The sequence below is a fragment of the Panthera pardus genome, unplaced genomic scaffold (genome assembly GCF_024362965.1).
Source record: "Panthera pardus isolate Hobbes unplaced genomic scaffold, ASM2436296v1 HiC_scaffold_26, whole genome shotgun sequence".
Lineage (NCBI taxonomy): Eukaryota > Metazoa > Chordata > Mammalia > Carnivora > Felidae > Panthera > Panthera pardus.
In genome coordinates, this window is record NW_026526832.1 from 25,516,243 (window position 1) to 25,541,310 (window position 25,068).

At 57.0% G+C, this 25,068-nt stretch overlaps 1 protein-coding gene across 1 annotated transcript; it reads left to right on the forward strand.

Moving 5' to 3' along the window:
• Window positions 1–23,390, forward strand: SDC1 (syndecan 1). The gene is made up of 5 exons (XM_019451104.2): window positions 1–358; window positions 18,874–18,955; window positions 19,936–20,414; window positions 21,002–21,137; window positions 21,296–23,390. Exons 1-5 carry the CDS (start codon window positions 293–295, stop codon window positions 21,463–21,465), a joined length of 933 nt encoding a protein of 310 aa, XP_019306649.1. The 5' UTR covers window positions 1–292; the 3' UTR covers window positions 21,466–23,390.
• Window positions 23,391–25,068: the final 1,678 nt, after the last annotated feature.

Sequence of the window (25,068 nt, forward strand, 5' to 3'; positions counted from 1 at the left end):
GGGCTAGTTTTTGCAACGGCTAAGGGCCTGCGGGTTTATTATAAGGCGGAGCTCGGCGGGAGAGGTGAGGGCTGGAGCCGAGCCGGGCGGAGAGGAATCCAGAGGTAGAGAGCGGACTGCAGCCGGCGGATTCCGCAGCCCTCGCCAGGGACAGCCGCGCGCGGGGCATTGCCCGAAGGGTGCCGCGCGCAACGACCCGGCGGAGCCGGCGCGGAGCCCCGCGCAGTCCGTACCGCGCGGCGTCGCCGCGATCCCCGCAGCCCGCAGCGCTCCCGCCGCCGGTCCGGGCAGCATGAGGCGCGCTGCGCTCTGGCTCTGGCTCTGCGCGCTGGCGCTGCGCCTGCAGCCAGCTCTCCCGGTGAGTGCGGCCCGGGGCCGGGCGGGGAGCGGCGGGAAGCCGGTGTTTGCAGACTCGCCGATGCCTCCAGCGGCACGTGGAGGGGGAGGGGAAGCGGGGACTTGCCTTCCCGCGCTAGCCCGGCGGGCCCGGGGACCGTGCCCGCGAAACCGGGGTCCCGCTCCAATTGCCTCCGCCGTCGGTGGGCGCCGCGCGGGTTCCGCCGCTACGGGAGGGGGGCTCGGGCGCCCCGCGGAGAGGAGCCTGTGCGGGGGCCCCGCGCTCAATTATGTGAATCGGATCCCCGTGCGCTGGTGCCCACTAGCCTGCGGCGGCTCCCGGGGTCGCGAGTTCCCATCCAGTTACCCCTGGCACCGCAGCAGCCGGGGTCCCCGCCGACGACCCGGGAAGATGCGGTGACCGCGGCCACCCGCAGACCCGCCGAGCCCGGGCTCCCGGCCCCTTCGGCTCAGGCAAGTTTGGGAGCAGCGGGGCCGGCGCGTTGGCAGAGGAGCCCGGGCCAGGGCTGCGCGGCGGTCGTGGTGGCCGCGGAGGTGGGATCCTCGGCTTCCCATCGGCTGCCCTAAGGGAGCTGGGCAGAGCTGGCAGCGGGAGGTTCCGCGAAGTTGGTCCCGGAACACCGGAGCCCCGCAGGAACCCAACTTTGGGGCTGCTGAAGTTGTGTTGCCCGCTGAGGGGTGCGGGCGGTGCTGGGCACGGCCAGGGAGGGCTGCGGCTTCCCCGCGAGTGGACCCCGGAATGGCTCTTCCCCTCCCCCGGCCTGGCTTTGTGCTGTAGCCGCGCGGAGGGAAGGCGGGTCCCTTGGCCCGCCCAGTGGAGCTGGGGGGAAAGAGGGACAAATGTGGAGCCCTTGGCTGGGGGAGGAGGCCTTTGGGTAGGACTCCAGCATCCACCTTTGGCGAGGGGTGGGTCCCCTCTGAAGAGGGACCTGGCCGACAAAGAGCATCCCAAGGGCCCCCAGAAAGTGATCTCCCGCCCCCGCCGCCGTCCGCTAGCCCGCCTTCCCCAATGGGGGCGCTTTGTTCTCGGCCCCTGTAACCCTTTCCTGGGAACCGCCCCGCAGCGCCGGCCCCGCCGTGGGCCGGGACCTGGGCCGCCGCCAGGTGTCAGCGCTGGCCGCCGGGTGTCCACGTCCACTCCCAGCCCCCACACCCGGTGCTGGAGTCCCGGGGCCCTCCCCGCGGGCTGGGGCGGCCATCCCCTGGGATGGAGAGGGGAGGTGTGGACGGAGCGGGGGGCTCTTCCCCTTCCGGAAGTGGCGGTCTCTCGCTACCACATCTGGACTGCTCTACTTCCCCAGCTCTTGGTGAGGGAGGCACGTGGGCAGGGAAGGATCGCAGGAAGGGGGAGGGGTGCCGGGTCCTCCACGGGTAATGTGGCATCTGCACAACTCTCAGCAGTGCCGACCCTCTGTAAGCGGGTCCCTCTACAATAATAGAAGCTACCAGCTGTTGAGAGCTTTGGGGTATTTTACAGGGTCTGGCTCAGGTGAGGTGTTTCCCAGGCTTATCTGTGAAGTGCCCCCCCTCCCCCCCCACACTTTTCCAGGCGACTGTTGTGTTTGGAACTATATTTTGAAGTACAAGGACAGGGTCCCTGATACTTCTTGCATTGCCGATGAGTTGGATGGAGGTGGGGGGCGAAGGGTGCCAAATCTGGGGGAGCCATGGGGACAGATAGGATTTCTGAGCTGAGTCTCCAGTGCACTCCTGGCTTTCAGATCCAAGAAGTTGGTATCTGGCTTCTTCTCTCTTTAGAGTTGCAGCTTGGTAGGACTCAGATTGTGCCTTGACTCATAGTTCATACTCTGGAGAGGAGAGTGGAGATGTGTGGCTTAATTCGGTGGTCCACCTAGCGTTACCTGGATACTCCACTCTCTACAGGTCCAAGACTGGGCCTCAGCAGAGACTGCGGAGGTGGGGTTCCCCCACCTATTTCCAGCTAAAATCAGGAGTGCGGGGTTTGGTTCTTTTGCCTGCCTTGGTTGAGGCTGGCATTCTTATAAGCTGGGATCCCAGAGTGCCTGTTATATGGGGGAGGCAGATGGGTTGTGAGATTCTCTGTGGACTGTGTTTCCCAGAGTCTCCTGTGTACTGGGTAAGGGCAGATGCTGCATTAAGAGGCATTATTTCTTGCCTAGAAACTTTGACACATTACAGAGGGCTGGGAGGCAGTTGAGTCTCAAAGGGGAGAGGAGGGAAGGAGGACGGCTTATTAGAGTGTGGTGGTAGGAGGACTTCCTGGAAGAGGTGGCTGAGCAGAGCCTGAAAGCACTAAGCTTTGGGGTCAGGCGTTGGCTTGGAGCTTAGGTTTTCTTTTTTCCTTTTATAAAGTTTAGTTTGTTTTCTCTTTCCCAGACCTGCCTTTTCCCTCTTACAGTGGGTGTCCATGTTGGGTTAAAAGTGGGGGCATAAGGTGGCATAAAGTCCCCGCCCCCTCCCCCCTTACTAAAAGAAACTAGGCAATGGGGTTTGCCTAAAATAGGAGGAGTTGTCTACAGGTTGCAGAGATCTGGTCCTCTCCCAGGGTTCACTTTGGTCCCAGTGGGAAGCAGGTCAGAACCTCCCTGGGGACCAGCGAGGTAGGGTGTGATCGTCGGCACCTGATTTTGAATGGGCAAGAGAAGGCTATTAGGGCAGAAGTTTGCTTAAAACCACTCCCAAGAGACAAGAACAGGTTTGTCTGAAAAGGTTTCTGTGTGTGTGTGTGTGTGTGTGTGTGTGTGTGTGTGTGCGCGCGCGCGTGTGTGTGTGTTTCCTGTGGTCTTTTGTTTCTTCCATGCCAGAAAAATTGCTTGTTCTGGAATAGTTATTTGCTGTTTTGCTCTCCTTCCCTTTTCTCTTTCTTGAAAGGCATAAAATCCCTTTTTGCCCTAATTATGGGGGCCAGTAGAGACATTTTCCTAAGGCCTGGTAGGGTGGGTGGGGGTTGAGGGAGGCGCTAAGTGCCTCCTCTCCTCCTGGGCTCAGAGCCTTCTAGAGGTGATGTCACTCCTGGCTTCAGGAGGGTGGGAGGGTGGAGCTGCTTTAAGTCTCTACCTGTGGCTCATGGTGGGTTCCAATAAAACCTCATTAACCAAGATTGGTGGGGAGAGAGATGAGAAAGGAGGGAGGCCTGGAAAGAATTAGTGAAAAGCTTGAATTTTGTAGTATTTTATAGAGGAATGTTTCCTATTGCAGTTTCGGATTCTGAAATCCCTTGGGAATGAGGTATCCTTGGCATCCAGGTTTTTTTTTAGTGAGCTAAGAATCCATATTGACCTCAACTTTGGGCAGGACTCTCTACAATATTTATTTTCCTTCCTTTATTAACAAAAGAATACTGGGGCGCCTGGGTGGCCAGGCAGTTAAGTGTCCGGCTTCTACTCATGAGTTCAAGCCCCACATTGGCTCTCTGCTGTCAGCACTTTTTCTCTCTCTCTCTTTCAAAACAAAACAAAACAAAACAAAAAAAAAAAAAAAAGAGAGAGAGAGAGAGAATACTAAGCATAATTTAATCTCAAGATGCCAGGGTCTTCTTCATGGTTGTCACTGTGTTAGGTTAGGCATTTCTGTCCTGGGTTTCTTGAGCTCTGAAGAGCATTTTGCCCCTTGCTGGGTGCCCCCAGGGTCGGTACCTTTTGAATTCTGGTTTGCTCTATTTCTCCCCTCATCCCTGACAACAGCCAAAAGTGACAACTGTGGGCCTAAGTGTAGCAGGCAGCTTTTCTATTCAATTCTAATTTGCACTGTTCTCCAGCAGTACTAAGAAACTAATCAGATATGTCAGAATGATTCCTAAGACATGAGTTTTCAGTGCTGAGTGAGAGTTTCACTTGTGAGTAATGTTCATGATCTGTGATATGTGGAGTGGTGCCTCCATGGACCCAGCTGGGACCTCAGCAGTATCCCTGATAGTACCTGGAATAACGAAGGCTGTCAAAGGGCATGCTTACAGGCTCTCTCGGTGAACAGGTGTGGATGATCTCTGGGAGGAGGCACCTGTGACCCTGTGTTCCCAGTTTCTCTTCCTGGCTTGAGTTGTAAGTGACTCGCGGGTCACAGGTAGCCTGGACCTGGTGAGGCTAACTTATAAGTCTCCATTGGAAGGACCCTTACTCTTAGCTTGGGTCCTGTCTCCATCGTGTCACCATGTTTTATCTGGGTTGAAGTGCATCTTTCTTAGTGCACGCGTACTGTTTGGCAGGCCAGAAACGGCTTTGGATTAAGTAGAGCTCCAGGACCAAGTCTCAACCCTGCCACTAATTTACCATGTAACCTTGGGTGAGTCACTTCACTTCCAAGTCTTGATGTCCTCTGTAAAGTGGACATCATACCTGTTCTCCCTGTCCTTTGTCATTTGCATATTCATTTCATAATGAGTGCTTGAAAGTGTTTGGAAATGAAAGCGCCAGAGGAAAAGTTAGCTATCGATATAATTAGAGGCGCCTGTAATTGGGTGCTGATTATTGAGTGTTCAGTGCTTTTCTTACCTTCTTATCTCATCTTTAAGCCAAACCTTTACGATGTACATCATTGCCATCATCTTGTGGATGAAGCCTATAGACGTAAGCCCCTCTAAGGGGCTGATGTGCGAGAAACAGGATCTGTCCATATGCGTGGGCGTATGTGTATGGCATTAGTGAACTGATGGACTGTCAAGTCTCCCCAGTGAAGCCCAGCATAGGAGGCTTGCTGAAACTTGTGAGGCCCTTTGGGTATTTGCTGTTCCATCCTGGAGAGCCATGGGTGTGCATACTTTGGATGGAGAGGGCATTGGGCTGGGCTGAGCTGGCCTGAACGGTGCCTTTAGGTGAACCCTGAGCATTGGCAACATCCTTGGCTTGGGTTGGGTTCACCCAGTGGTTTAGGGACGGGCAAGAGTTGCTTCCTGGAGCCTAGGTCAGGAGACAGTGAGCCCATGGGGGTAAGGTGGGGTGTGCTCCCAGGTCTGATACCCGTGCAGGGACCATATATATGTTCTTGGCTTGTGCAAAGAGGCCTGATGGGACATCCCATGTTTGCATGGTGCCTGCGTGCTTGTCCCCAGAGCAACAGCCAGTCTGCACTGGCTTTCATCTTAGGCACTGAGGAAACACTTTCAGAATTAGTAGATCCTTTTTAAAGCTGGGGAGGTGGGCACCATGGTATTAGCCAGATGCCCAGATACCCAGTACTCCTGGTTCCTGTGCTGGGTTTCCCACCTGGTCCCCTCCAACACTAGGTCCCACTGCAGAAGCAGCCCCGTAAAGAATCAGTCATTAAATGATTTCTAGTCCTGGAACCTTGGTAGTTTTACAGAACGCACTGTTTCCTGATTTCTTCCTTCTTTTCAACAACCATTTTTGGAGTCTTGGGTTGAAAGCCCATCCCCCCTTGAGGGACTGCCTAAGTGTGTCTAGGGAAAGGGAATGGGATTAAGGGAGTCTGTGGAAAGAGGGCTTTTGGCGCCAGGATCCTGTGCCCTGGAACAGATTCAGCACGGTGTCATTTCCCTGTCAGCTGTCCCAGGGCTTTCCATGCGAGGATGCATTCTGGAACCTCCCTCGGAGCGGGCTGTGGGTGCCCTGATGATGCCGAGGGAGGGCAGGCATGGATGCATCGCTCAACACAAGGAGGCACATTTGACGCCACTGAGGCAAGACCCTGCACCTGGGTCGCTTCAACTCGGCACCTTCGAATCCAGGAGACCTGGGAAGTCTCCCGCATGGCCCCCGGGATGGCCGGCTCTATCTGCGTGATGGAGATGCTTCTGCCTGACCTCAGGAAGCTTACGTTGGGTGGGCAGTAGGCACTAGAAGTCCCCAAAAGAATAACCTTTCTAGGCCCTAGACGGGGCGCTTAATTAGCTCCCCTGTTCTCAGTGCTGTGGGGCCCAGAATGAGCCGGTGGCGGGCAGGTGAGGGGTGGCCTGAGGGGAGGTGGGCTAAGCTCCCTCCTGCTGCCTGTCAACACTGTGCAGGTCTGGCAGGCCAGGACGTCTGGAAGGCCGTGAGTGTGTGGAGGCAAACTCATGGTGGGGGGTGCAGTGGGCAGTTTTGGGGCTCGGGACCATTGGGTGTGGAAAGGGGAAGGCTACTGGCTGGACCTGCTCCTGGACTCAGTTGTCTGCCCCGGGATGTTTCCTGTTGACTCATGAACTTGAAGGCTTTCAGATGCATCCCCTTCTGCCTCTGGAGCTTATTGAGGGTCTCTGTCCTCCTGGCATTCATTTACGGTTCCAGGGGCTGCCTGATTCTATGGAGAGGCTGCTCCAGTGCTGGGAATGCTCTTGTGACCCACCTAGGGCTGCGGCCCCACAAGAGGCTGTGTGCCGGCTGGTGGGCCTGCAGGCCGGGTTGCAGCTACAGCTGAGCTTGGCCTGGGTGGTCTCGACTCTGTTTCCTCATTGGGCTTTCCTGCTGGGTAGGCTGCAGACTGAGTGTCTTGGGAAACCTGGTCACCACCTGTCTGCAACTTCCTCTTCAGAAGCTGGGAAGCAGTCTTCCTCTCTTCTTTTCTGGTGGATTCTCCCCTTTTTAGCTTTAACCCTGATGCTCCTCCATCCCTGGTGTTAGGAGTCTATGGAGGTTTTTCCTACGGAGAAGGATGACTAGGACACTTGTCCTTCCTGGTCCCAGGTTGGCCCCTGACTGGGTTGGGCAGGTCTTTGTCCCTCTGTGCATCAGTTCCCCCATCTGTCCCCTCTGGGGCCTACTTCCTCTTCTTCAGCTCTGAGACCTTGTCCTGGGGAGGATGAAGGTGGTAATGGGGGACTTGGCCGGGGCTTAGGGTCCTCCACCATTATTCTTCTGGGGACTCGAGGAGACACTCACTGCCTGAGGAGTCATCTGTGGGGGTGGGGGTCAGGGCAGGCTGCTTGGAGGAGGTGGCCTTAGAGTTCAGTGTGGGAACCAGAGGTGGACAGAGGACGCTGGGCAAGGTCAGGCCTGGTGATGCTCTCTGCACACACCCAGGGATCCTGGCCCCCTGCCCAGGTCCGCTCATCAGCAGGAGCGGAAGCCGTGTTGGGCAGGTTGGGGCAGTGGGGCAGGCAGGCATATTTATCACTTCACTTGTTGGCTGAGTCATGGTGCCAGGCCCACAGATCCACCCAAGCAGCCTTGACCATGAGCCCACTGTGTGCTAGACAGGGTAGGGGAACCCAGCAGGACTAACTAAGGCTCTGATGCCTGCCTTCCAGCCTTGGCCCTCCTCTTTTCTGCTGAGTGACTTTGTGCAAGGGCCTGTCTTGGCCTCAGTGAACCCACCTATGAAATGGGAGGAGGAAGCAGAGAAGCATAGGTAACAATCATGCACTTGGTGTGTTTGTGGTATCCTGTGGTTGTGTCACAGGACTGGTGGGAATCAGGACCGGGCCTGTCTCTGTTCCCGGAAGCATTCTGCTTCAACCCTTGGGGGTCATGAGCCCTCTTTGGCTTGACCAGATTTAAAGCCCAGAGCCTGGTGCCTGCCGTGTGCATTGCCTTGTGCAGGTGGGGAGCGGTCCACACCTGGTCCAGGAGCACATGCAAGAGAAGGTGGCCATTACTGGGACCAGACAGGAGGGTTGGTCCATGCAGATAGGCCAGAGGGGCAGTGACAGTAACGGTCATTCACTGAGAAAGGGTTCATTCGAGTCCCACAGTACAGCAGTTTCTAATCAGGAGCTCAGGCCATAAGGCAGGTCATGTTCTGGCCAGGGTAAGTGTTAGGGGAGGTAGTCCCCAGATGGGGGCAGTGGGAGTGGCAGAGGCTGCCAGTTTTGCTCTGGGACCATTCTTGGGCCACACTGATCTCCCCGGGTGTTAAGAGAACTGTCCCACCACAGTGATGTTGAATTCCTAGTCTTTCCCACTCAGGTTGCCTTTCTGTGGCCACACCGGCCCTCTGCCCCCTACAGCAGACCGAGGAGATGGAGTGGTGGGGCCTGGGTGCATAAGGAGGGAACTTCTGGAGGGCCAGGTGCACTCATCGACTCCAGACCTAGCACATGCTGGGCACTGGGAGGCCTTGGGGGACTTGAGAACTGCTGCTTCCATGCCACCTGCGCCACGGTGGCCGCTGATGCCCAGGGCCTTGCCTGCCCATTTGGGGACTTGACTGTGCCAGTCCTACGGCAGGGGTGCAGAGGCAGCACTGGCTCTTCTCTCTGCAGCTTGTCAGCATCCCTGGTGCCCAGGAAACTATCTGGGGCCTTGGAGTCCCATCTCTGGGGAGTGTCCCCGACGGGTATGTGATCAGGTTTGGGCTCGCAGGGCCCCAGGCTGCGGGTGTTTCAGGAGCCTCTGAGACTGTTGTAGAGGCTGACGTCAGTCCCCCTTCTCCCAGAGAGACATGCTGGGGTGTGGCACCGCCATCTATGGTGACCGCATCTCCTCCAGGGCGCGGTGCAGGCATGGTCTGGGCAGCAAGACCTCCTGGCTGGCCAGGGCCAACGGGTTGTGGGCCAGACTAGGAGAATGGGCACACCTGCACTTGGGCGGAAGGAGCCGCCCCAGGCTCTGCCCCTGCCTCTCCGCCCACCCCCCACAGGGTCTCCAGAAGTAAAGGGTGGGTGGGCCTGGGGGAGGGGCATCCTTGCAAAGTTTCCCTGGGGTCTCCTGGTTGTTGTAGTAAGGTCCTGGGACAGCCCTGAGTCTGTGTCCTGCGCCCTTGGAACTGTGGGAGGAGCAGAGAGGCTGTGGCCTCACCCCTCTCCCCTCTACCTGTTTGGGAACAGGGTCATTCTTCAAGACCACTCTCTAGGGGCTGTGGGGCAGCAGGGGGGATGTCTTGGTCCACCTTTCCTCCCACTGTGAGGGCAGCAGCCTGAGCTGATTGCTTGGGTCTGCCTGCCTTTGGGGTAGTTACTGGGGCCCAGTCTGAGGTCCTGAAGCTGTGGGGCTGGGCAGGCCAGCTGGGATCCAGAACCGGCTGGCTGGTCAGCCTAGGTAAGTGTCACGGGGACTGGAGAGGTGTCATGTGGAGGCTGGGAGGAGCACAGGACATGGAGATTGGGCAGTCCAAGTCATTACCAGACTCCATCATATCCTCCCTGAGTACCTTGGGCATGTTTCTTCACTTGCCCCTAAACCTCAGTTTCCTCGGAGGGCTTTTGAAAAGACCCCAGGAACTAATGTACGTGGCATGATTGAGAGTCCCTTCCTTACCTGGACTCAGAGGAGCAAGTCTGAGGGAGCTTTGGGCCTGACTCTGTTTAGAGAGTCCCCTGGGGAGCATCCCCCCCACCCCGCCCCCGTGGCTGTGACTGGAGGAAGGGGTACAGTCTGACCTGGCCTGGGTGTATAGTTACTTCATGTGAATGGCTGGCTGGTCTTACCCCAGTGTGCTGATGTAATAGGGCCTGAAAACATGGCTTTTGCCCCTTCTCAGAAATGTGAGCCTTCGCTGGCAGGCCAGACTTTGCTCGCCTCTGCCTGAGCCTCTGCCAGGGGCTGGCTCCTGACCCCGGGGAGGTGTGAGCTGGGCTGGCGGGCGGTGGGGGGGAGGCCAGACACCAGGGCACCTGGGCCGGGGCTCAGGCCAGCCGAGCGGGGCCCTGGGACTGTAGGGGACAGCGGCTTGTCCCCAGAACGGCCGACTGAAGGCTGTCCCGGCGAGGGAGCTGGGTGAGGCCAGGCTGCAGGATGTGGGGGGAAGGCCTCACTTCTGTGGTCCTTCTTCCTTCTGCACTTGCCCCTGTGCCACCTCCCGTGGAGACGATGGCTCTTTTCTTCCTGAGGGTAAGAGAGCCACGTGGCCCCCACTGAAGGGTTGTTAACCGCATGCCTGCTGGATTGCCTGGCCTCAGACCCTCTCCCTAGCACTTCACTGGCTGTATGCCCTGGGACAAACTGTCCCCTTTGCCTCAGTGTCGTTATCTGGAGGATGGATACGGCACTGGAATCTAAGGTTATTGTGAAGATTAATTAATTCGGCTAAAGTGCTTAGATTAGTGCCTGGCACATAGCACACAATACATATTAGCTGTTTTTTCCCTAAGGCCTAATTCAGGTATTTCTGTTTTTCCAGTAACCCCAGCCCAGGTTATATCCTTAGGTGCCTACTCCCACCCCATGACTGTCCCGGAGCCCTGGGCAAGGTGTTGTGGCTACTCCACCTGCTGGGTGACTCCGGGCTCCCGAGAGCCCCCCGAGCTGCATGCACAGACACACCGTCTGCTGTGTGCACATGCCGCTGGTGCCCGGGAGCTCCGCGTGGGGCGTTTGAGGCTCTCTGGGCCTTTCAGCCATCAAGAGGCCCCTGGCGAATGTTAGGCTGACAGTGAAGGGGCCTAGTCTACTTTGCTGCCTTTGAGGTGGGATCCCACTGGGAACCTGGGGAGCGAGCCCAGCCGATTCAGACCTGGTCTTCACAGAAAATTTTGCCTTCTCTTGCAAAGGCCAAAACTCCATTCCGCCGTGGTACCCCCATGGGACTCCTTCAAGGATACTCTGCCCTTCCCGTGTCATTGTCTGGGCTTCTACCTCAGTGCCTCATCAGTCTGACTTGAACTTTATCCCAGAGGCAAGTTCCCAGGCTGGCCCATTATTCTTCTGTATGTGGGAGGAGAAGCCATGTATGTCTGTGGCTCAAAGTGGGAACAAAGGGAATTTAGTCTGTCTTTCTTAGGTATGGGGTTGGCTGGCGACCACATTCTGACACAAGTTGAAAAATGTGCCCTTGGCATCTCCCGGCCTCTCTTGCAGTCCTTTCCCATCCTCCAGGGCTCCTACCCACCCCCGGTGCCCCCGTTCTGGAATTAGCTGCTCCCCTGTATACAGCTGATTTATACTCTAGGGTGAGCGTCTAGCACCCGATAGTTTTACCAGAGGCATTTTAAAGGGGACACTGTGCAACTGCAGGGACACTGATTGGATAAATTTGGGTGAGGAAGTGCCCCCATCCCTGTCTTTGTGCACAGCTGGAGCCCCGGCTGGCTGCAGGTGTGTCCAAAGCTACTAGTTTCTGGCCCTGTGAAACTTGAGGAGACTTTATTTAGACAGAGCTGGGGGAGGGTATCTCTAGAAGCCCACATGCCAGAGGTGTCAGGCCCCCAAGCCCGGTGGCATCTGGAGGTTAATCAGCTAGAGAGCAGTTCAAGGGGCCCCTGTGAGGGCGGCTGGGGCATCCAACACTGAGCTTCTGGTCTTTGCCGCCTCATTAGGACAGCCAAGGCTCGGGAGGTACAAGGCTCTGGAGGCCTCAGCCACTCCCTCTGTCCTCGTGGGGTGCCATTTGCCATCCCAGAGTCCCCTTTCTTTGGAACACCTCTAACATCCTGCCTAGGCCATAACCCCCCTTGGGAAGCTGAGGGCAGTGACACCGAGTCACTGTGATCAAGTACCCTTCTCCCTATTTGTCATGGTGGGTCCTCCCCCTGCTGAGCACTGTGTTTGTGGGCCACAACCCCTCAGATGGGCAGTCCCCTTGATTTCCCAACCATAGACTTGGAACCAGGAGCCCCCTTACTATCACCTATTGTACCGATGGGGAACTGGACAGAGATTCTTATCCAATGTCATCCAGTAAGTTGGGAACAGAGAGCCCAGGCTATAACCAGGTTTTCCTGGTATTGGGTTTGGTCACTTTCCCCTGGCCACCCCTTGTCTGACTCCCAGGGCAACCCTGGCCACAAAGGCTGGCAGGACCGGGCTGGGCAACCTTGCTCCATGCCCGGTACAAGGCTCTTGGAGGTGGGGAAAAGCAGAGGAACGGGTCTTCCGGCTCTGCGGCCCCACACCCAGCCCTCAGCTGGGCCCGGCTAAGTCGAGTCCCAGCACGCGAGCCGTGAGGCGGTGCCAGCTCTGTGGAGGGGTGAGTATGGGGGTGCTGGTGGCAGTTCTGACCTGGCTTGGGCACTGGGGCTGGCACTGGCTGCCAGGACCCTCACCACCTCAACACAAGTCTGGCCTCTCCAGGTACTCCAAATGGGCAGAATGGGGCAGGGCAAAGGGCTCTGCAAACTTGACCTCCGGTTTCCCATCTGTAAAGCCCAGTATGGATGCTGCCCTGTACCCCAGCCCTGCCCAGGAATCCCCCAACTGGTGAGGTCTGTGTCTGAGTGGCAGGATGGGGACAGCTCCAGTGGGTTGTGTGTGTGTATGGGGTGAAGGGCACATCCCTGGGAGGTCCCCTGAAAGGTGCTCCCCACAGTGGAAGTGCCGATGGGGGCTGGGGGCCTACATGCCCTCATGGGTGCTCAGGGTGAAGGCAGAATAAGCCCCCGTCTCCCACCTGCCATTCCCTGGGCCCCTGCCGCCCTGGGCCATGCCCATCACACCCTCTGCAAGTCTAGGCTTGACTTGGTTTTGGTAGAGAGACACGGAGCTGATAAATCACTGTGCCTGTCAGGCCGGAAATGCTGATCCTGTCTGAAGCACTGGTGGGGCCCCTTCCTCCTGGGAGTGCCTAAAGCAGGGTGGATTTCAGGGTCTTGAGGCCAAAACTGGGGGAGATCTGTGCCTCTCAGTGGCCTAAGCATGTCTCCCTGGCAGCTCCCAAGTCAGGAGAGAAGCCTTCAGAGAGAAAGTGATTTATCTGCTACTATCCTGATATTCTGGGCAGGAGGGGAGCTCAGTGTCTTCCTGGGCCCGGGCCCACGGTCCTGCCCCTTCCACCCAGCCTGACATGGCCACCCCTATACCACTCTGGCCCTGCTGACAAGGAGTTGGGGCCTCTGCTCCCAGGTCCCAGCCTAGCCTGTCAGAGCACTAAGGGAGTTTAGGGTTCTCCCGCCAAGCCCCTTCTGTTGTCTAGAGAGAGGCCGAGAGCTGCCTGGGTCAGCAGTACTGGGCAAGGGAGCAGTAGAGCTAGACCTGCCCTGGGGCAGCCACCTTGGTCAGGCTCTTTCCCCCTACCACCCCTGGCTCTGCTCCTCCCCTTGAGAACCCTTGGTCCAAGATGCTTTGGGTTTGACCTCCCTGGGCTCTCGGGACTGTGCTTAGGCCATGTTAGCCAGGGCTATAGGAGGGGGTACAAATGATCCCCCAGATGAGGAAAGCAGAGTTATGTTTATAACTGCCATAGGGCACCAGGGTGTTGGGTGAGCTGCAGGAGTGGGGTGGTGTGTTCTACAACATTCTCTAGCCCCTGTGACCCCTACCCCTGCCTCCCATTCAGGCAGGTTCCCCTGGAAAACTGCACAGTGGCTCTGCAGCCCCTGCTCCCCTCCCTGGTGGGCCCCCCCCTGGGAGATCCTGCTTGCTCCTGCCAGGTCAGTGCCTCGGGCCTGGGATACCAAGGAGGTCCTGCAACTCTGGGCAGGCAGGACAGAGGCTCAGCTTTGTCTCCCGTTTCTCGTACCCCTAGGAACCAAAGGGGTCATGCCTCTAGAAGTTCAGGGTTTCCTTAGCTCCATGGTGAGGCTCTTTTACAGATGAGGCAGGTACTGGGATGTACTGTTTGTGGGGAGTGAATGCATCAGAAGTACAGAGAAATGTTCCAGAGCCTTCTTGGATCAGTTTGCCCCTAGCGCTTGTTTACAGGGCTCTGTTGCTATTTGGTGCCTCTTCTTTGAACACTGCACCTGAGTGAGAGTCTTGGGACCTTTGTAGGGATTTGCCTTCCCCAGCACCCAGGCCCTGGGCAACTCTGGGTCAGACATTTTCCTGTCCAGACTATTGTTCTCCAAGAGTAGTCTGCATACCACCTACAGGACCCGGGACCTTGTTCAACATCAGAGTCCTGGGCCTTTGCCCCAGATCCACTGTATCAGCCTCAGGGATGGAGCTCAGAAGACTTCTGATAGTCTCCTGCTGATTCCTAGGGACCCTGAAGAAAAGAGCCCATGGTCTGGACAAAGGTGATGCTTTGGATTTCACCTTTGGTCAGTTTGGCATCCTGATGTACAAGCAGGGGGGTAAAGGCTAGGGTCCTGCAGCTGAGACCTCAGACCCCAAGAGTTATGAACTCTAGGTATATGAGGGGTGGGGGAGGGCTCTGCCCATTTATTTACCTTAGATCCACAGTTCTGACCAAGAAACTGAAAAGGTAAAAATTACTTTAAAAAATGTGACTCTCTTAATCCTCCTTACACGATACTATACTTTGACTTATTTTTTATTTTATTTTTGTTTTGTTATTTATTTTTGAGACAGAGAGACAGAGTGCAAGTGAGGGAGGGGCAGAGAGAGAGGAAGACACAGAATTCAAAGCAGGCTCCAGGCTGTCCACAGACAGCCCGACACGGGGCTCGAACCCACAAACCGTGAGATCATGACCTGAGCCCAAGTCAGACGCTTAGCCGACTGAGCCACCCAGGCGCCCCTCGATACTGTACTTTTAGCAGTGTGTTGGTTGAGAGAGCAATGCGATCCTGTGAACTCAGTAACGCTTTCTAAAGGATTTGTGCTTTAGCCATCACTTAAGTCAGGCAGCAGGTGACACATGTCAGTGATTCAGGGTGTGGGTTGGAAACCACAGGTCCAAAGGGACCCATGGGCTGCAGTCGACGGGGGTGGCGCGAGTCCAGGGAGCAGGCGGACAGACAGTGTCTTCCATCAATCCAGAGTTAGAAGTGGCTGGGTCCACCGTCCTCACTTGAACCTCACTGAGAGGTCCACTTGGCATCCTGACTTGCGACACTGCTATGGAGTTCTTGTCCCCAAGGTGTCTTCGAGGGATGCTGCCTGGGTCCCTTGGGTCCTTCGGCTGGCCAGGGCAAGCAGGCTACTCAGATGCAGGCTGCCAAGGAGAGTGGCCCTCTTTATGGCCAGTGCAGGGTGAGGCTTGAGGCTGTCTTCTTGACAGCTTCTTGAAGCTCTTCTCCCAGCCCTCTGTCCTTGGGAATGGCGGGTGGCAGCCTGATGCAGATTCCCAGCCCCTGGCAGCTCTGACCCGATGCTTGTCCATGCCCTCCCCTGTCAACCTGTGAAGTCTGGGCTGGCATTGAGGTCCCCTCGGCTGCTGGGGGTAGTGGTCAGGAATTTTTACTCCGTGATGCGCTCATCTCGTGGCTCCTGGAGCTTGTGGCTGTGTTGGAAAGACAGGCATCTTAAAATAGATGGGCCAGAGGGAGAGGGACGTAGGTGAGCAGAGCACATGGCACACTGCTCCGTGGCCTTGGGCAAGTCCATCACCTTGTCTGTTTCAGTTCCTTATCTGTGGGAGATGCTAATCTCAAGCCTGTCTGCCTCAAATAGAAGGGTAAAGGTGGAAAGGGGTGGAAAGTGTTTTCAGTGTCAGAGAATGCCTCAGTTTTTCATACCTTCTTTCCTGATCTGCTGGAGCCCTGACCCCAGGTCAAAGCCCCTCAGGGTTTTGATTTGTTATATGAAAAGTGGATTTTCCTAGGATTTGCAGAGGTTAAAGGGCCCCATTAAAGGTATGAGCTGGGCGCCTGGGTGGCTGAAGTGTCTGACTCTGGGTTTCGGCTCAGGTCATGATCTCACGGTTTGTGAGTTCAAGCCCAGCATCAGGCTCCACACGGATACTGCAGAGCCTGCTTGGGATTCTCTCTCCTTCTCTCTCTGCCCCTCCCCTGTGCAAGCATGTTCGCTCTCTCTCAAAACAAATAAATAAACTTTAAAAAAAAAAAAAAAAGAAAGAAAAAAGGTATGAGATGGTTGGCCTTCACCTTCTCAGGCAGCTTGAAGCAGGTTCCAAGGTGGGCCCACCTGTCCCCGAGCAGCTCCGAGCTGTGGCCACATGGTCTGGGAAGGACCCAGGTCAGGCAGTGCTGAGGAGAGCCCTGAATGAGGCCTTGGGGGCAGCTGGCCACAGGCTCTTAGCACAGTGGCCTAAGTGAAACTGGAAGTCTCACCCAGAATGCTGGAGTCAGCTGGCACCTAGTGATCCAAGTTCAAACTCAGCAGTTTCTGCTGATTTCCTCCCCAGGGAGCTGAGGCCAGCACAGGTTCAAGCTGGAGGGGATTGGGAGGTCACTGCAGCCCTTCCCCTGATGGAGACCCAGCCCTCAGAGGGAGGGGCTGCCCCCGAGGCCAAGGAGCTGGTTTCAGTAGAGAAAGCGTTTGCTTAAGAGCTTGTTGTGTAAACAAGATCGCCGAGGGATAAGCTGAGTAGAGTTGAGGGAACAAATTGTTTTTAGGGACCGGGCAGATCCAAAGTCTTATCAAGTGGTGAAAGAGGCCCAGCTCTTGGGAAACTGCTAACCTGTTGAGGCTTCTCCCTGTAGGTGAGAGGCCGGGCCTCCCTGGCTTTTGCCTCCAAGGGTGACATGGTCCCAGTGCATGGAGTCCTCTGTAGGCCTGCATCCCCTCATCTGTGAAACAGGAGACTCTGGTTTCTGCTGGCAGATTTGGCTCTCATGACAGTGTGCAGCTGAGGCTGGTCTGGCCGGGCCCTGACTCCGTGCCATGTTGAGCAGCATCTCTAAGGGATGGAATCAGTGCATTGGGAAAGGTCGCTGTTGGTCTCCTAGGGCCTCCTCAGGAAAGCTGAGGGAAGGCAGAGGCAGTGGGCAAGAGGGAAGTGGGGTGTTAGTAAGTATGGGTGGGTGGGGGTCCCCTGAATGCTTGGGCCTCCCCTTGCCCCGCCAGGCTGTTGGAAGCAGTCCACTGTGAGCCTGGGATGGGAGCATGTGGGGGTGAGGGGACCCACTCTGCCTGCCTGGTGGGCAGTATTCTTTGCTACGGAAGGTTTAGGGGAGGCTTCGAAGCTCGGTGGAGACAGGACAGGTGTAGGAAGCACCACCTGGGGACAGTGTAGACAGGATGTGGCCTGCGGTGCAGGCAGAGGGCAGGGACCGTGCCAGTTCATTTAGATGGGCCGTGACAGCTCAGACAGGCCCTTCTCGGGCCAAAACCTTTTTCTTCGGGGGGTGAGGAAGAGGTAGGGTTTGGGTTTTGTACTTTCAGAGGAAGCTCAGTGGTATTTCTAGCCTGGTGGTTTCTACACATGTCTGAAGCTTCCCTCCTGACCTGAGCTCCTGGAAGCGGAGGCTCCACCTGGGCCAGCTCTGCCCCAGGCAGCCTCGGGAGGCCAAAGGTCCTGTCCAGCTCTCCTTGCTCTGCTTCCTTCAAGGGTGAAACTCCGTGGCCTGTGGCCAGGATGTGGCGATGCCTCTCCCGCTGCGGAGGCCCACTCCCCGGAGCCCAGCCTTGGGCGGAACCTGCCTCTGACAAGTCTGCACAGAGCCTCCTGTGAGCTGGCTCCCTCCTGCCTCTCTTCCACCCATCTCTGCCTCTCTGCCGCCTCCATCCCTAGGCAGGCGCCAGAATCCTCTTTCCCGCGCTGAGCTGCGCTGGCTCCCCGGGTTAGAGCAGTGGCCCTTGTTGGTGGGGAGTTTACTGCACGCCAGTCTCCCTTAGGTTCTTTATGTGTATAACCTCCTTGAATTTTCGCAGCCATCCTGAATCGTAGATATTACTACTGTCTCCATTTTACAGATGGAGAGACTGAGGCCATAAGAGGTTTTGTGATGTCCTCAGGGCCACGCTGGGTACTCTGAACTGTGCTGCTTTGCCTCTTTGTTCATTCTTTGTTCTGGCCCCTGACACTGGGGCCCTCGAGATGGGTGTATCACGAACTCATTTGGGTCAAGGTCGTGTTGCTGAACGGACACTCATCGCTACCCTTCCTGCCACCTGGCTTGTTGGGTCTTCTCTTCTCCAACCGCTGTTCTGGAACTAGTATTTGGGAGCTCTCCGTACCCCCACGCCGCCCTCCTCCAGCTTTCCGTGCAGGCCTGCTCGGCCCTGTGTGGTGCGCCCTGCCTCCTCCCAGCCCCGCTCTCTGGGTCTGCTGGTGCAGCTCCTGTCTCAGGAATTGGGGAGGTGTTTGCACTCTGGCACCTGCAGCCTCTCAGCCGGACCAGGCAGACAGCATTCCTGGGACAGCTGTTTGTACACGGGGTCCATTCCAGGCTCGTGGCTCGTTTGTCGCCACCTCCTGAGTGCAGGGCCTCCTTTAGATCAGTCTCATCTGTCGCCAGCCTAATGGGCACCCTGTCCTTCCTTCCCCAAGTGGGTCTGCGTCCTGTCCTTCCTGTGGATGAGAAAACAGACCAGGTGTGGGAAGAAGCATGTGTCCTGCGTGGCCAGCCCTGCCTCAGCACAGACGACTTACCCGTGCCCGTCCCTGCCCTCACCCCCCCGTGAGGCCCTCAGTGTCCATACCCTGGTGCTCAGCATGCTTTGGAATGTCTCTCTGGAGTCAGGGTGTTGGGGGATTGTTCCTGAGGCTCTTAAACCTGTCTTGGCCCCTGAGGCTCCCTGGCCAATGGCCCCAAGACCTGGTTTTCAGTGTAGGGTGAGCTGACAGGGTCCCATTGTGGCCACAGCCTGTGTTCCGAGTAATGGCGTCTTCTGTCTGCTTTTCTGAGAGGTCTGGGGCTCCCTTACCAGACTGAGCCTCTTGGGACAAGAGCCCTGCCCCCCTCAGGTGTTTCTGCACCCCTAGTACCTAGCACAGGGCTGTGTCATCATAGCGTTCAGGGGTGTGGGGGGGACCAGAGGGTGGCCCTGAGCTGTGGGTTCCAGAGCCACACACAAGGGTTTCCTTCCTGTTCTATATGTGTGTGGTGGGGGAGCTCACTCAGCTGTCTAGGACAGGGACCCCAGAGTAGTAGGGCCTTGGCCAGGCCTCCACTCATACCCTTTTCTGATCCTTTTCCAGCAAATAGTGGCCACAAATGTGCCCCCTGAAGATCAGGATGGCTCTGGGGATGACTCTGACAACTTCTCTGGCTCAGGTGCAGGTGAGCTGACATGGGAGCCCCATCCCAAGATGGCAGCGGGCCATGAGCTGGGGGTGGCGGTCAGGCAGCCCCCCGGCAGGGTCTGAAGGGTGATGTTAGGGAAGAGAATGGGGTCCACGCTGCAAGGAAAAGGCATGTATGGGTTGCGGGAGTGAATGTTGGGGTTCCAGGAAGCCCTGGGGACTGCCTGCTGCAGACAGACTTGGGCTGATCTTCTCTCTACTCCCTGGGCAACCTTTGGAAAGGTGGACTTCTCCGAGCCTCTATTTCCTCATCTGTAAAATGGGAATATGTCTTGACTTCGTACGATTGTTGGGAGCTGTAAGGTAACATAAAGCCTGGTGGCATGTAGATCTTCCATAAATGTCCCTTATCTCCCCCTATTTCCCCTTTCCCTGGGGGAGTGAAGTCCTTGAGCTAGAGGTGGCCATGGAGGCCTCCCAGAGGAGGTGTTCTTGACCGAGATTTTGGAAGAGGGCTGAGGCCATCCGTGGGGAAAGTGGCCGAGGTAGGGGCCTGGGAGCTGGAAGGTAGGATGCAGGCCTCTGTTCTTGGGTGGCGGGGGGAGGCTGAGCCTTTCTGGGGAGAGGGCAGGTGGAACAGGGAGGGGGCCAGAGAGGAGTGTGCACCGGGGACAAGGCATTCAGGCCCTGAGAGTGCCCCCACCCAGGGAGCGAGCTTCATTAGCCACAGGAAAAGTTCCTTCCCAGACGGCCTTGATGTCTCATGGTTCCAGGGACCAGGCTGTCCGCAGGCACGTGCAGCAGAAAAGAGCAGCTGTCCTTGTCCATTTTCCAAAGCTGAGTTTAGCCTCAGCTCGTTCTGCCCTGGGGAAACCACTTCTCACAACAGGGTTCGCTAGGCTGGCCTGGGAGTCAGAGCCGTGGGCCCTTGTCCAGGCCTTCCTCACTGCGTGAGCCTGGCTGGGCCTGAGGTCTGGGCGTCCCCCACTCCAACAAGCTCTGCCTCTGGGCCTGCAGGTGCTCTGCAAGATCTCACCTTGTCACAGCAGCCCTCATCCACCTGGAAGGGCACGGAGCTCCTGACGGCCGTGCCCACGGCCCCAGAGCCCAGTGGCACAGATAACACCGCCACCTCCACGTCCATCCTGCCGGCTGGAGAGAGGCCTGAGGACAGAGAGGCAGTGCTCCCGGCAGAGGTGGAGCCTGGCTTCACGGCCAGGGAGAAGGAGACCACCCACCCACCCGGCGAGACCACGTCACCGCCGACCACTCACCAGGCATCAACAGCAAGAGCCACCACGGCCCAGGGGCCTGTCACCTCCCATCCCCACAGGGACATGCAGCCTGACCACCATGAGACCTCAGCTCCTGCAGGACCCAGCCAGCTCGACTCTCACGCGCCCAGCGTGGAGGACCGTGGTCCTTCTGCCACTGAGAAGGCTGCTGAGGATGGGGTCTCCACTCAGCTCCCAGCAGGAGAAGGCTCTGGGGAGCAGGTGAGTGCTCACTGGTGTCCTCTGTGTTTCCTGGGACGTTAGTACCGCTGGCTTGGTCATCTGGCACACTCAACACCCTGTGCCCCTTAAGCGTGTCCTGTTCCCCGCCAGGAAGACAGGCTCACGTGGTCCCACCTTCCCCCTGCCTCCAGGGCCGAGCCCAGAGCAGGACAGACTAAATATGAGACCTGAGCAAAGGAGTCCTTCAAGATCCCCTAAAACAGGGCTTCCCAAACTTAAGCAGGGCCCCTGCTGTGGGGCAGGGGAGAAGCCCTACCAGGTCTTTCTTTAGATCTTAGAGTCATGGTCATTTTACACTTTACATTACAATGAGCCTATTTATTTTCATATAAATACAAGTGCTTTGTCTCACTTGCTGTGATATCTGCCACAGTCCAGCCAGGGTCTGGTGTGATGTGGTGAGAGGTGTCCCGCTTTGGGGTCCCCGAGGGCTGGGTTGGGTGTGTCTGAGCTGGTGGCAGCGGTGACCAGGGACTCCTGAGCTGCTTCTGGGTTTACAAATAAAACTGGATGCTGCTGCTGGTGGTGGCCCTCCGCAGCCTGCAACTGTCCCTGCCTTCCCGTAGGACTTCACCTTTGACATATCTGGGGAGAACACAGCCGTGGCCGCTGTGGAGCCCGACCAGCGGAATCAGCCCCCAGTGGACCGTGGGGCCACGGGGGCCTCCCAGGGCCTCCTGGACCGGAAGGAAGTGCTGGGAGGTGAGTTCCTTTCAGGTGGGTGGTAAGGGGGTGCATACCGCTGCTTGGGGGTCGGGGCGCTGGAGTGGGGCTGAGCGCGGCCACCTCGGGGGCTGCCCGGTGTGAGGGAACTACTGCCTAACTGAGCTGAGCCGGCCTCCCTGCCCACCCCCCAACAGGGGTCATCGCTGGAGGCCTCGTGGGGCTCATCTTCGCCGTGTGCCTGGTGGGTTTCATGCTGTACCGGATGAAGAAGAAGGACGAGGGCAGCTACTCCTTGGAGGAGCCGAAACAAGCCAATGGCGGGGCCTACCAGAAGCCCAGCAAACAGGAGGAGTTCTACGCCTGACAGGGACGGGGCTCTTCCTGCCCCTGCCACTCGCTAGGCCCCCACTTGCCTCTTCCACGAAGAACTGCAGGCCCTGCCACCATGCCACCTCCCCGGCTCCCTGCCCACGGACTTCCGGGGCACGCTGGGGGCTCTCCTCTGCTTCTCTGACTTCTGCCTGGAGACTTGGGCGCAAGGGCTTTCTCGCACGTGACTTTTCTGCCACCGCCAGCACCTGGCATCTCATCATTCTGACTCAGTTTCTCCAACCTGGAGCAGCCCCTCCCCGGACCCGATTCTGGAGACAAAGGGGACCCTGCTGCTTTGGACCTGGATGGCCCGCTTGGCCGAGGGCTGGCCCATCTGTCGCACTTGCTGGTGGAGACCAGTGGTCTGGGGGCACATTTCCACCCTTGAGTGGCAGGGAGAGGAGTTCGGAGCTCCATCAGAGCGACGTTTTGCGGGGAGGTCTCATTTAGATACCAACTTGTTTTTGCACATGTTTCCTCTAGTTTCTTTGTTCATAGCCCAGTAGACTTGGTTACTCCCGAGGTAAGTTAAGTAAGTTGATTTGGTTACCCCCATCTTGCTTCCCTAATCTACGGCGAGGAGACAGCATCAGGGTTAAGAAGACTGTTTTTGTTGTTGTTGTTTTGTTTTTTAACTAGGAGAACCAAATCTGGAAGCCAACGTGTAGGCCTAGTCTGTGTGTTGTCTCTGAGTTTGTCACTCACGTGTGCAACAGGGTATGGAATGTCTGTCGGGTGGCCCCATTGGGGGGCTGGCTGATCCTGGCAGCCGTGGGCAGTCACGTCTGGAGCGGTCACGCTTGTGTCCACGGACTCGGGGCCGCTGCCGTGGCCCAGGCTGCCGCGATGTTGAGCTGTGTGAGGACGAATCCCGGCACCTCAAGCTGGGGACCGAGGAGAGGACTGTGGGGTGAGCGAGGTGGTAGTGGCCCCAGAGAATCTCCTGAAGACCGAGCCCTTCCTTTGGTGCTGTCTCTGGGGCACATTTTCTTCCAGAAGGTGATGAGAGGGGCCTGGGCACACCTGGCATGGAGCTGCTCCACGTACGACCAGGTTCACCTCTGATTAGCTCCTGTGGCCCTGCCCCCTGGGCTGGAATCAGGAATATTCCAAAGAGAGATAGTCTTTTGCTTTTGGCAAAACTCTACTTAATCCAATGGGTTTTTCCCTGTACAGTAGATTTTCCAAATGTAATAAACTTTAATATAAAGTAGTCATGTGAACTCTACTTGCCTTTGCCTCTTCTCTCTGTGCTGGCTGTGTGGACCAGCCTTTTCTCTAAACACAAATGATATTGGGAGACTTGGCTAAAAACTCTATGCCTTTATCTTTCTCGTGGGGAGGGATGCTGGGGCCAGAGTCCCTCTGATTTGTTTCCTTTTTGTTTTTCGTCTTTGCTGAAATTCTGCTGGAGGTCGGTAGGTTCAGCCAAGGTTACATAAGGCCTGATATGAATTTCTGTGTTGCCAACCTCGACGCACTGTCTCCTGAATGGCTTACGAAGCTTTGATGGCTTTGGCACAGCTTTACCTGAGGCCATTGGCCCCGCAGAAGCCTGGGGCCAAGGCCTGCTCTCGGACACCTTGGACAGACCTCCTCTCACACCTTTGCTAGGACCAGAGCCTCCAGCCCAGTCCTCCTGGGAACTCCCACGCTCGCCTGTTTGACAACGTCCCGCTGCTCTGTTGGACACTCCAAGAGGGGGGCCATCTGTGACTCTGAGATGCTCCGCCAAGCAAAGGGAACCCGTGCTCTGTGTTCCATACTGAGACTTTCTGCCCGGAGTGTGTGATTGGACAAGACTCGGGGGATGGGGAAGGGGTCTGTGACTGCTCATCTCTGCTCCTCCCTGGGATGGGCTGAGCCTGTGGCTGGGCCCATTCATGGAACTGTAATAAACAGCACTTGTCATTTTGGGCTGTGGCGGTGGTTGAGTCTCTTCTTGGCCTGGCGATGTCCTTCCCTGTCACTTTCTTGGAGAGAGACTGGTTCTGGGCTGTGATGTGCCTCGGTGGGGAACAGTAGGATCAGTGCCAGTCCCTCTGCAGTGAGGGAGTGCTGTGTCCCCCCTCTGTCTGGCCTTGGTTGTCCTACTTCCTCCCAGGGGTCTCTGTCTCCTGCCCAGATCGTCCTTCTTGCTCTCCTAGATCCTTCCCTACCTTGTGGACACGAGAGCTTCCTATTGACTGAAAGTTTGCTAGCTACTCTGTGCACTCATTGTCATGCAACACCTGAACGCTCCCCAGCAAAGTGCCAAAAGCCTAAAAATGTCTACATGGAAAAACTACAGTGAAAATTTTGGAAGTCGAAAAAGCACAATGCACGGCAGGAGCCCAGTGTCCTGAGGGCACCTGGCTGCCCTCCCCTTAGAGTCCCATCCAGGCTGCCACCCAGCCCCTCAGCTGCCCCTCTGTGGCCGGTCTCCCTGCCTGGGGCTCCTGGCATCGGAACCCCTGGCTTCAGGTGCTATCCTGAACCCCAGGTGTGTCCTGGGAATGTAGGGCAAGAGGGACCATTCCTTCCAGGGCCCTGCACCTGTGGGTGGAGTGGGGACAGCAGGCTCTGGGCGGCATTGCAGAGTGAATTATACTTTCCCCTACATACTGTGCTCAGTGTTCGGAGGCTGAGACAAAGACCTTAGCTCATCCATTTGTTCTACGTTGAAAACACTGAATGCGTATTTTCTGCCAGCCCCTATTTACAGTTGTAAATAGGCAACTTGAATATTAACACTTCTACTGAGCTCACTATGGGCCAGGGGCTGCTCCACACCACACCTGGGTTATTTCATCCACCACCGACAGCTAACCCATCTCTGAGACCTCACTACCGTGTGCCCCCTTCACAGACACAAACTGGCACACAGAGGAAGCAACACGTCAGTGAGCAGCGGAGCTGGGTTTGGACGCAGGCAGCCTGGCCCCCAAGTCCACAGTGGGCCGTGCACACACTGAAGGCAGCACTAGGACTGAGAGGGCTCGACGTCCCTTCCACATGGGACCTGCAAGGTTCCAAGACCCAGCGTCCACGTGCTCCCATCATCTCTAAATGGCAGAGCTGTGCCGCTGCCCACGGCTTCTCTTGCTCTGCTAATTCCCTTTCTGGGTCTGTGCTCCAGCGTGTGGTGCTCCGTGCTTTGGCCGTGGGGTGCTCCGGCCGTGGGGTGCTCTGTGCTCCCGCCGGGAGCACCCCCACCAGAAGGCATTACCCAAACAGGATGGTGCCATAAAACCAGGTTCACTCAGTGAACCTAACAGAGAAGCGAAAATGTGAAGGGGGTTAACATCATATTCAAGTTTCTCAGGCACCCCAGCCTCAGGGGATTTCTCCCTGCCCTTCTCAGTCCTTAGCTTGCTGCCCTGCTTCCCACCACCTTGACCCCCTTCTCCCCTCTTTTCTGCGTTTCCAAGACCCCCTGCCCCCCTCTGCTGGGAATGGAGCAAGGAGTGATGTGTCCTTTTTTCCTCACCTTTACATCTCACCGTGGTGCGCCTGGCCATGTGTTCCTACGTTGTGTGGGGATGAGGGCTCCTTGAATTTTCCACCAAGAGTTCTTACAAGTTCTTTCCTCAACTGACGAGCGAGCCATCTCCTA

Coding starts and splice junctions, on each gene's coding strand:
- SDC1 (XM_019451104.2), top strand. CDS start 293: ATGAGGCGCGCTGCGCTCTGGCTCTGGCTCTGCGCGCTGGCGCTGCGC. Junction 18,956..19,935: donor CTTCTCTGGCTCAGGTGCAG/GTGAGCTGACAT, acceptor CTGGGCCTGCAG/GTGCTCTGCAAGATCTCACC. Junction 20,415..21,001: donor GAGAAGGCTCTGGGGAGCAG/GTGAGTGCTCAC, acceptor GCCTTCCCGTAG/GACTTCACCTTTGACATATC.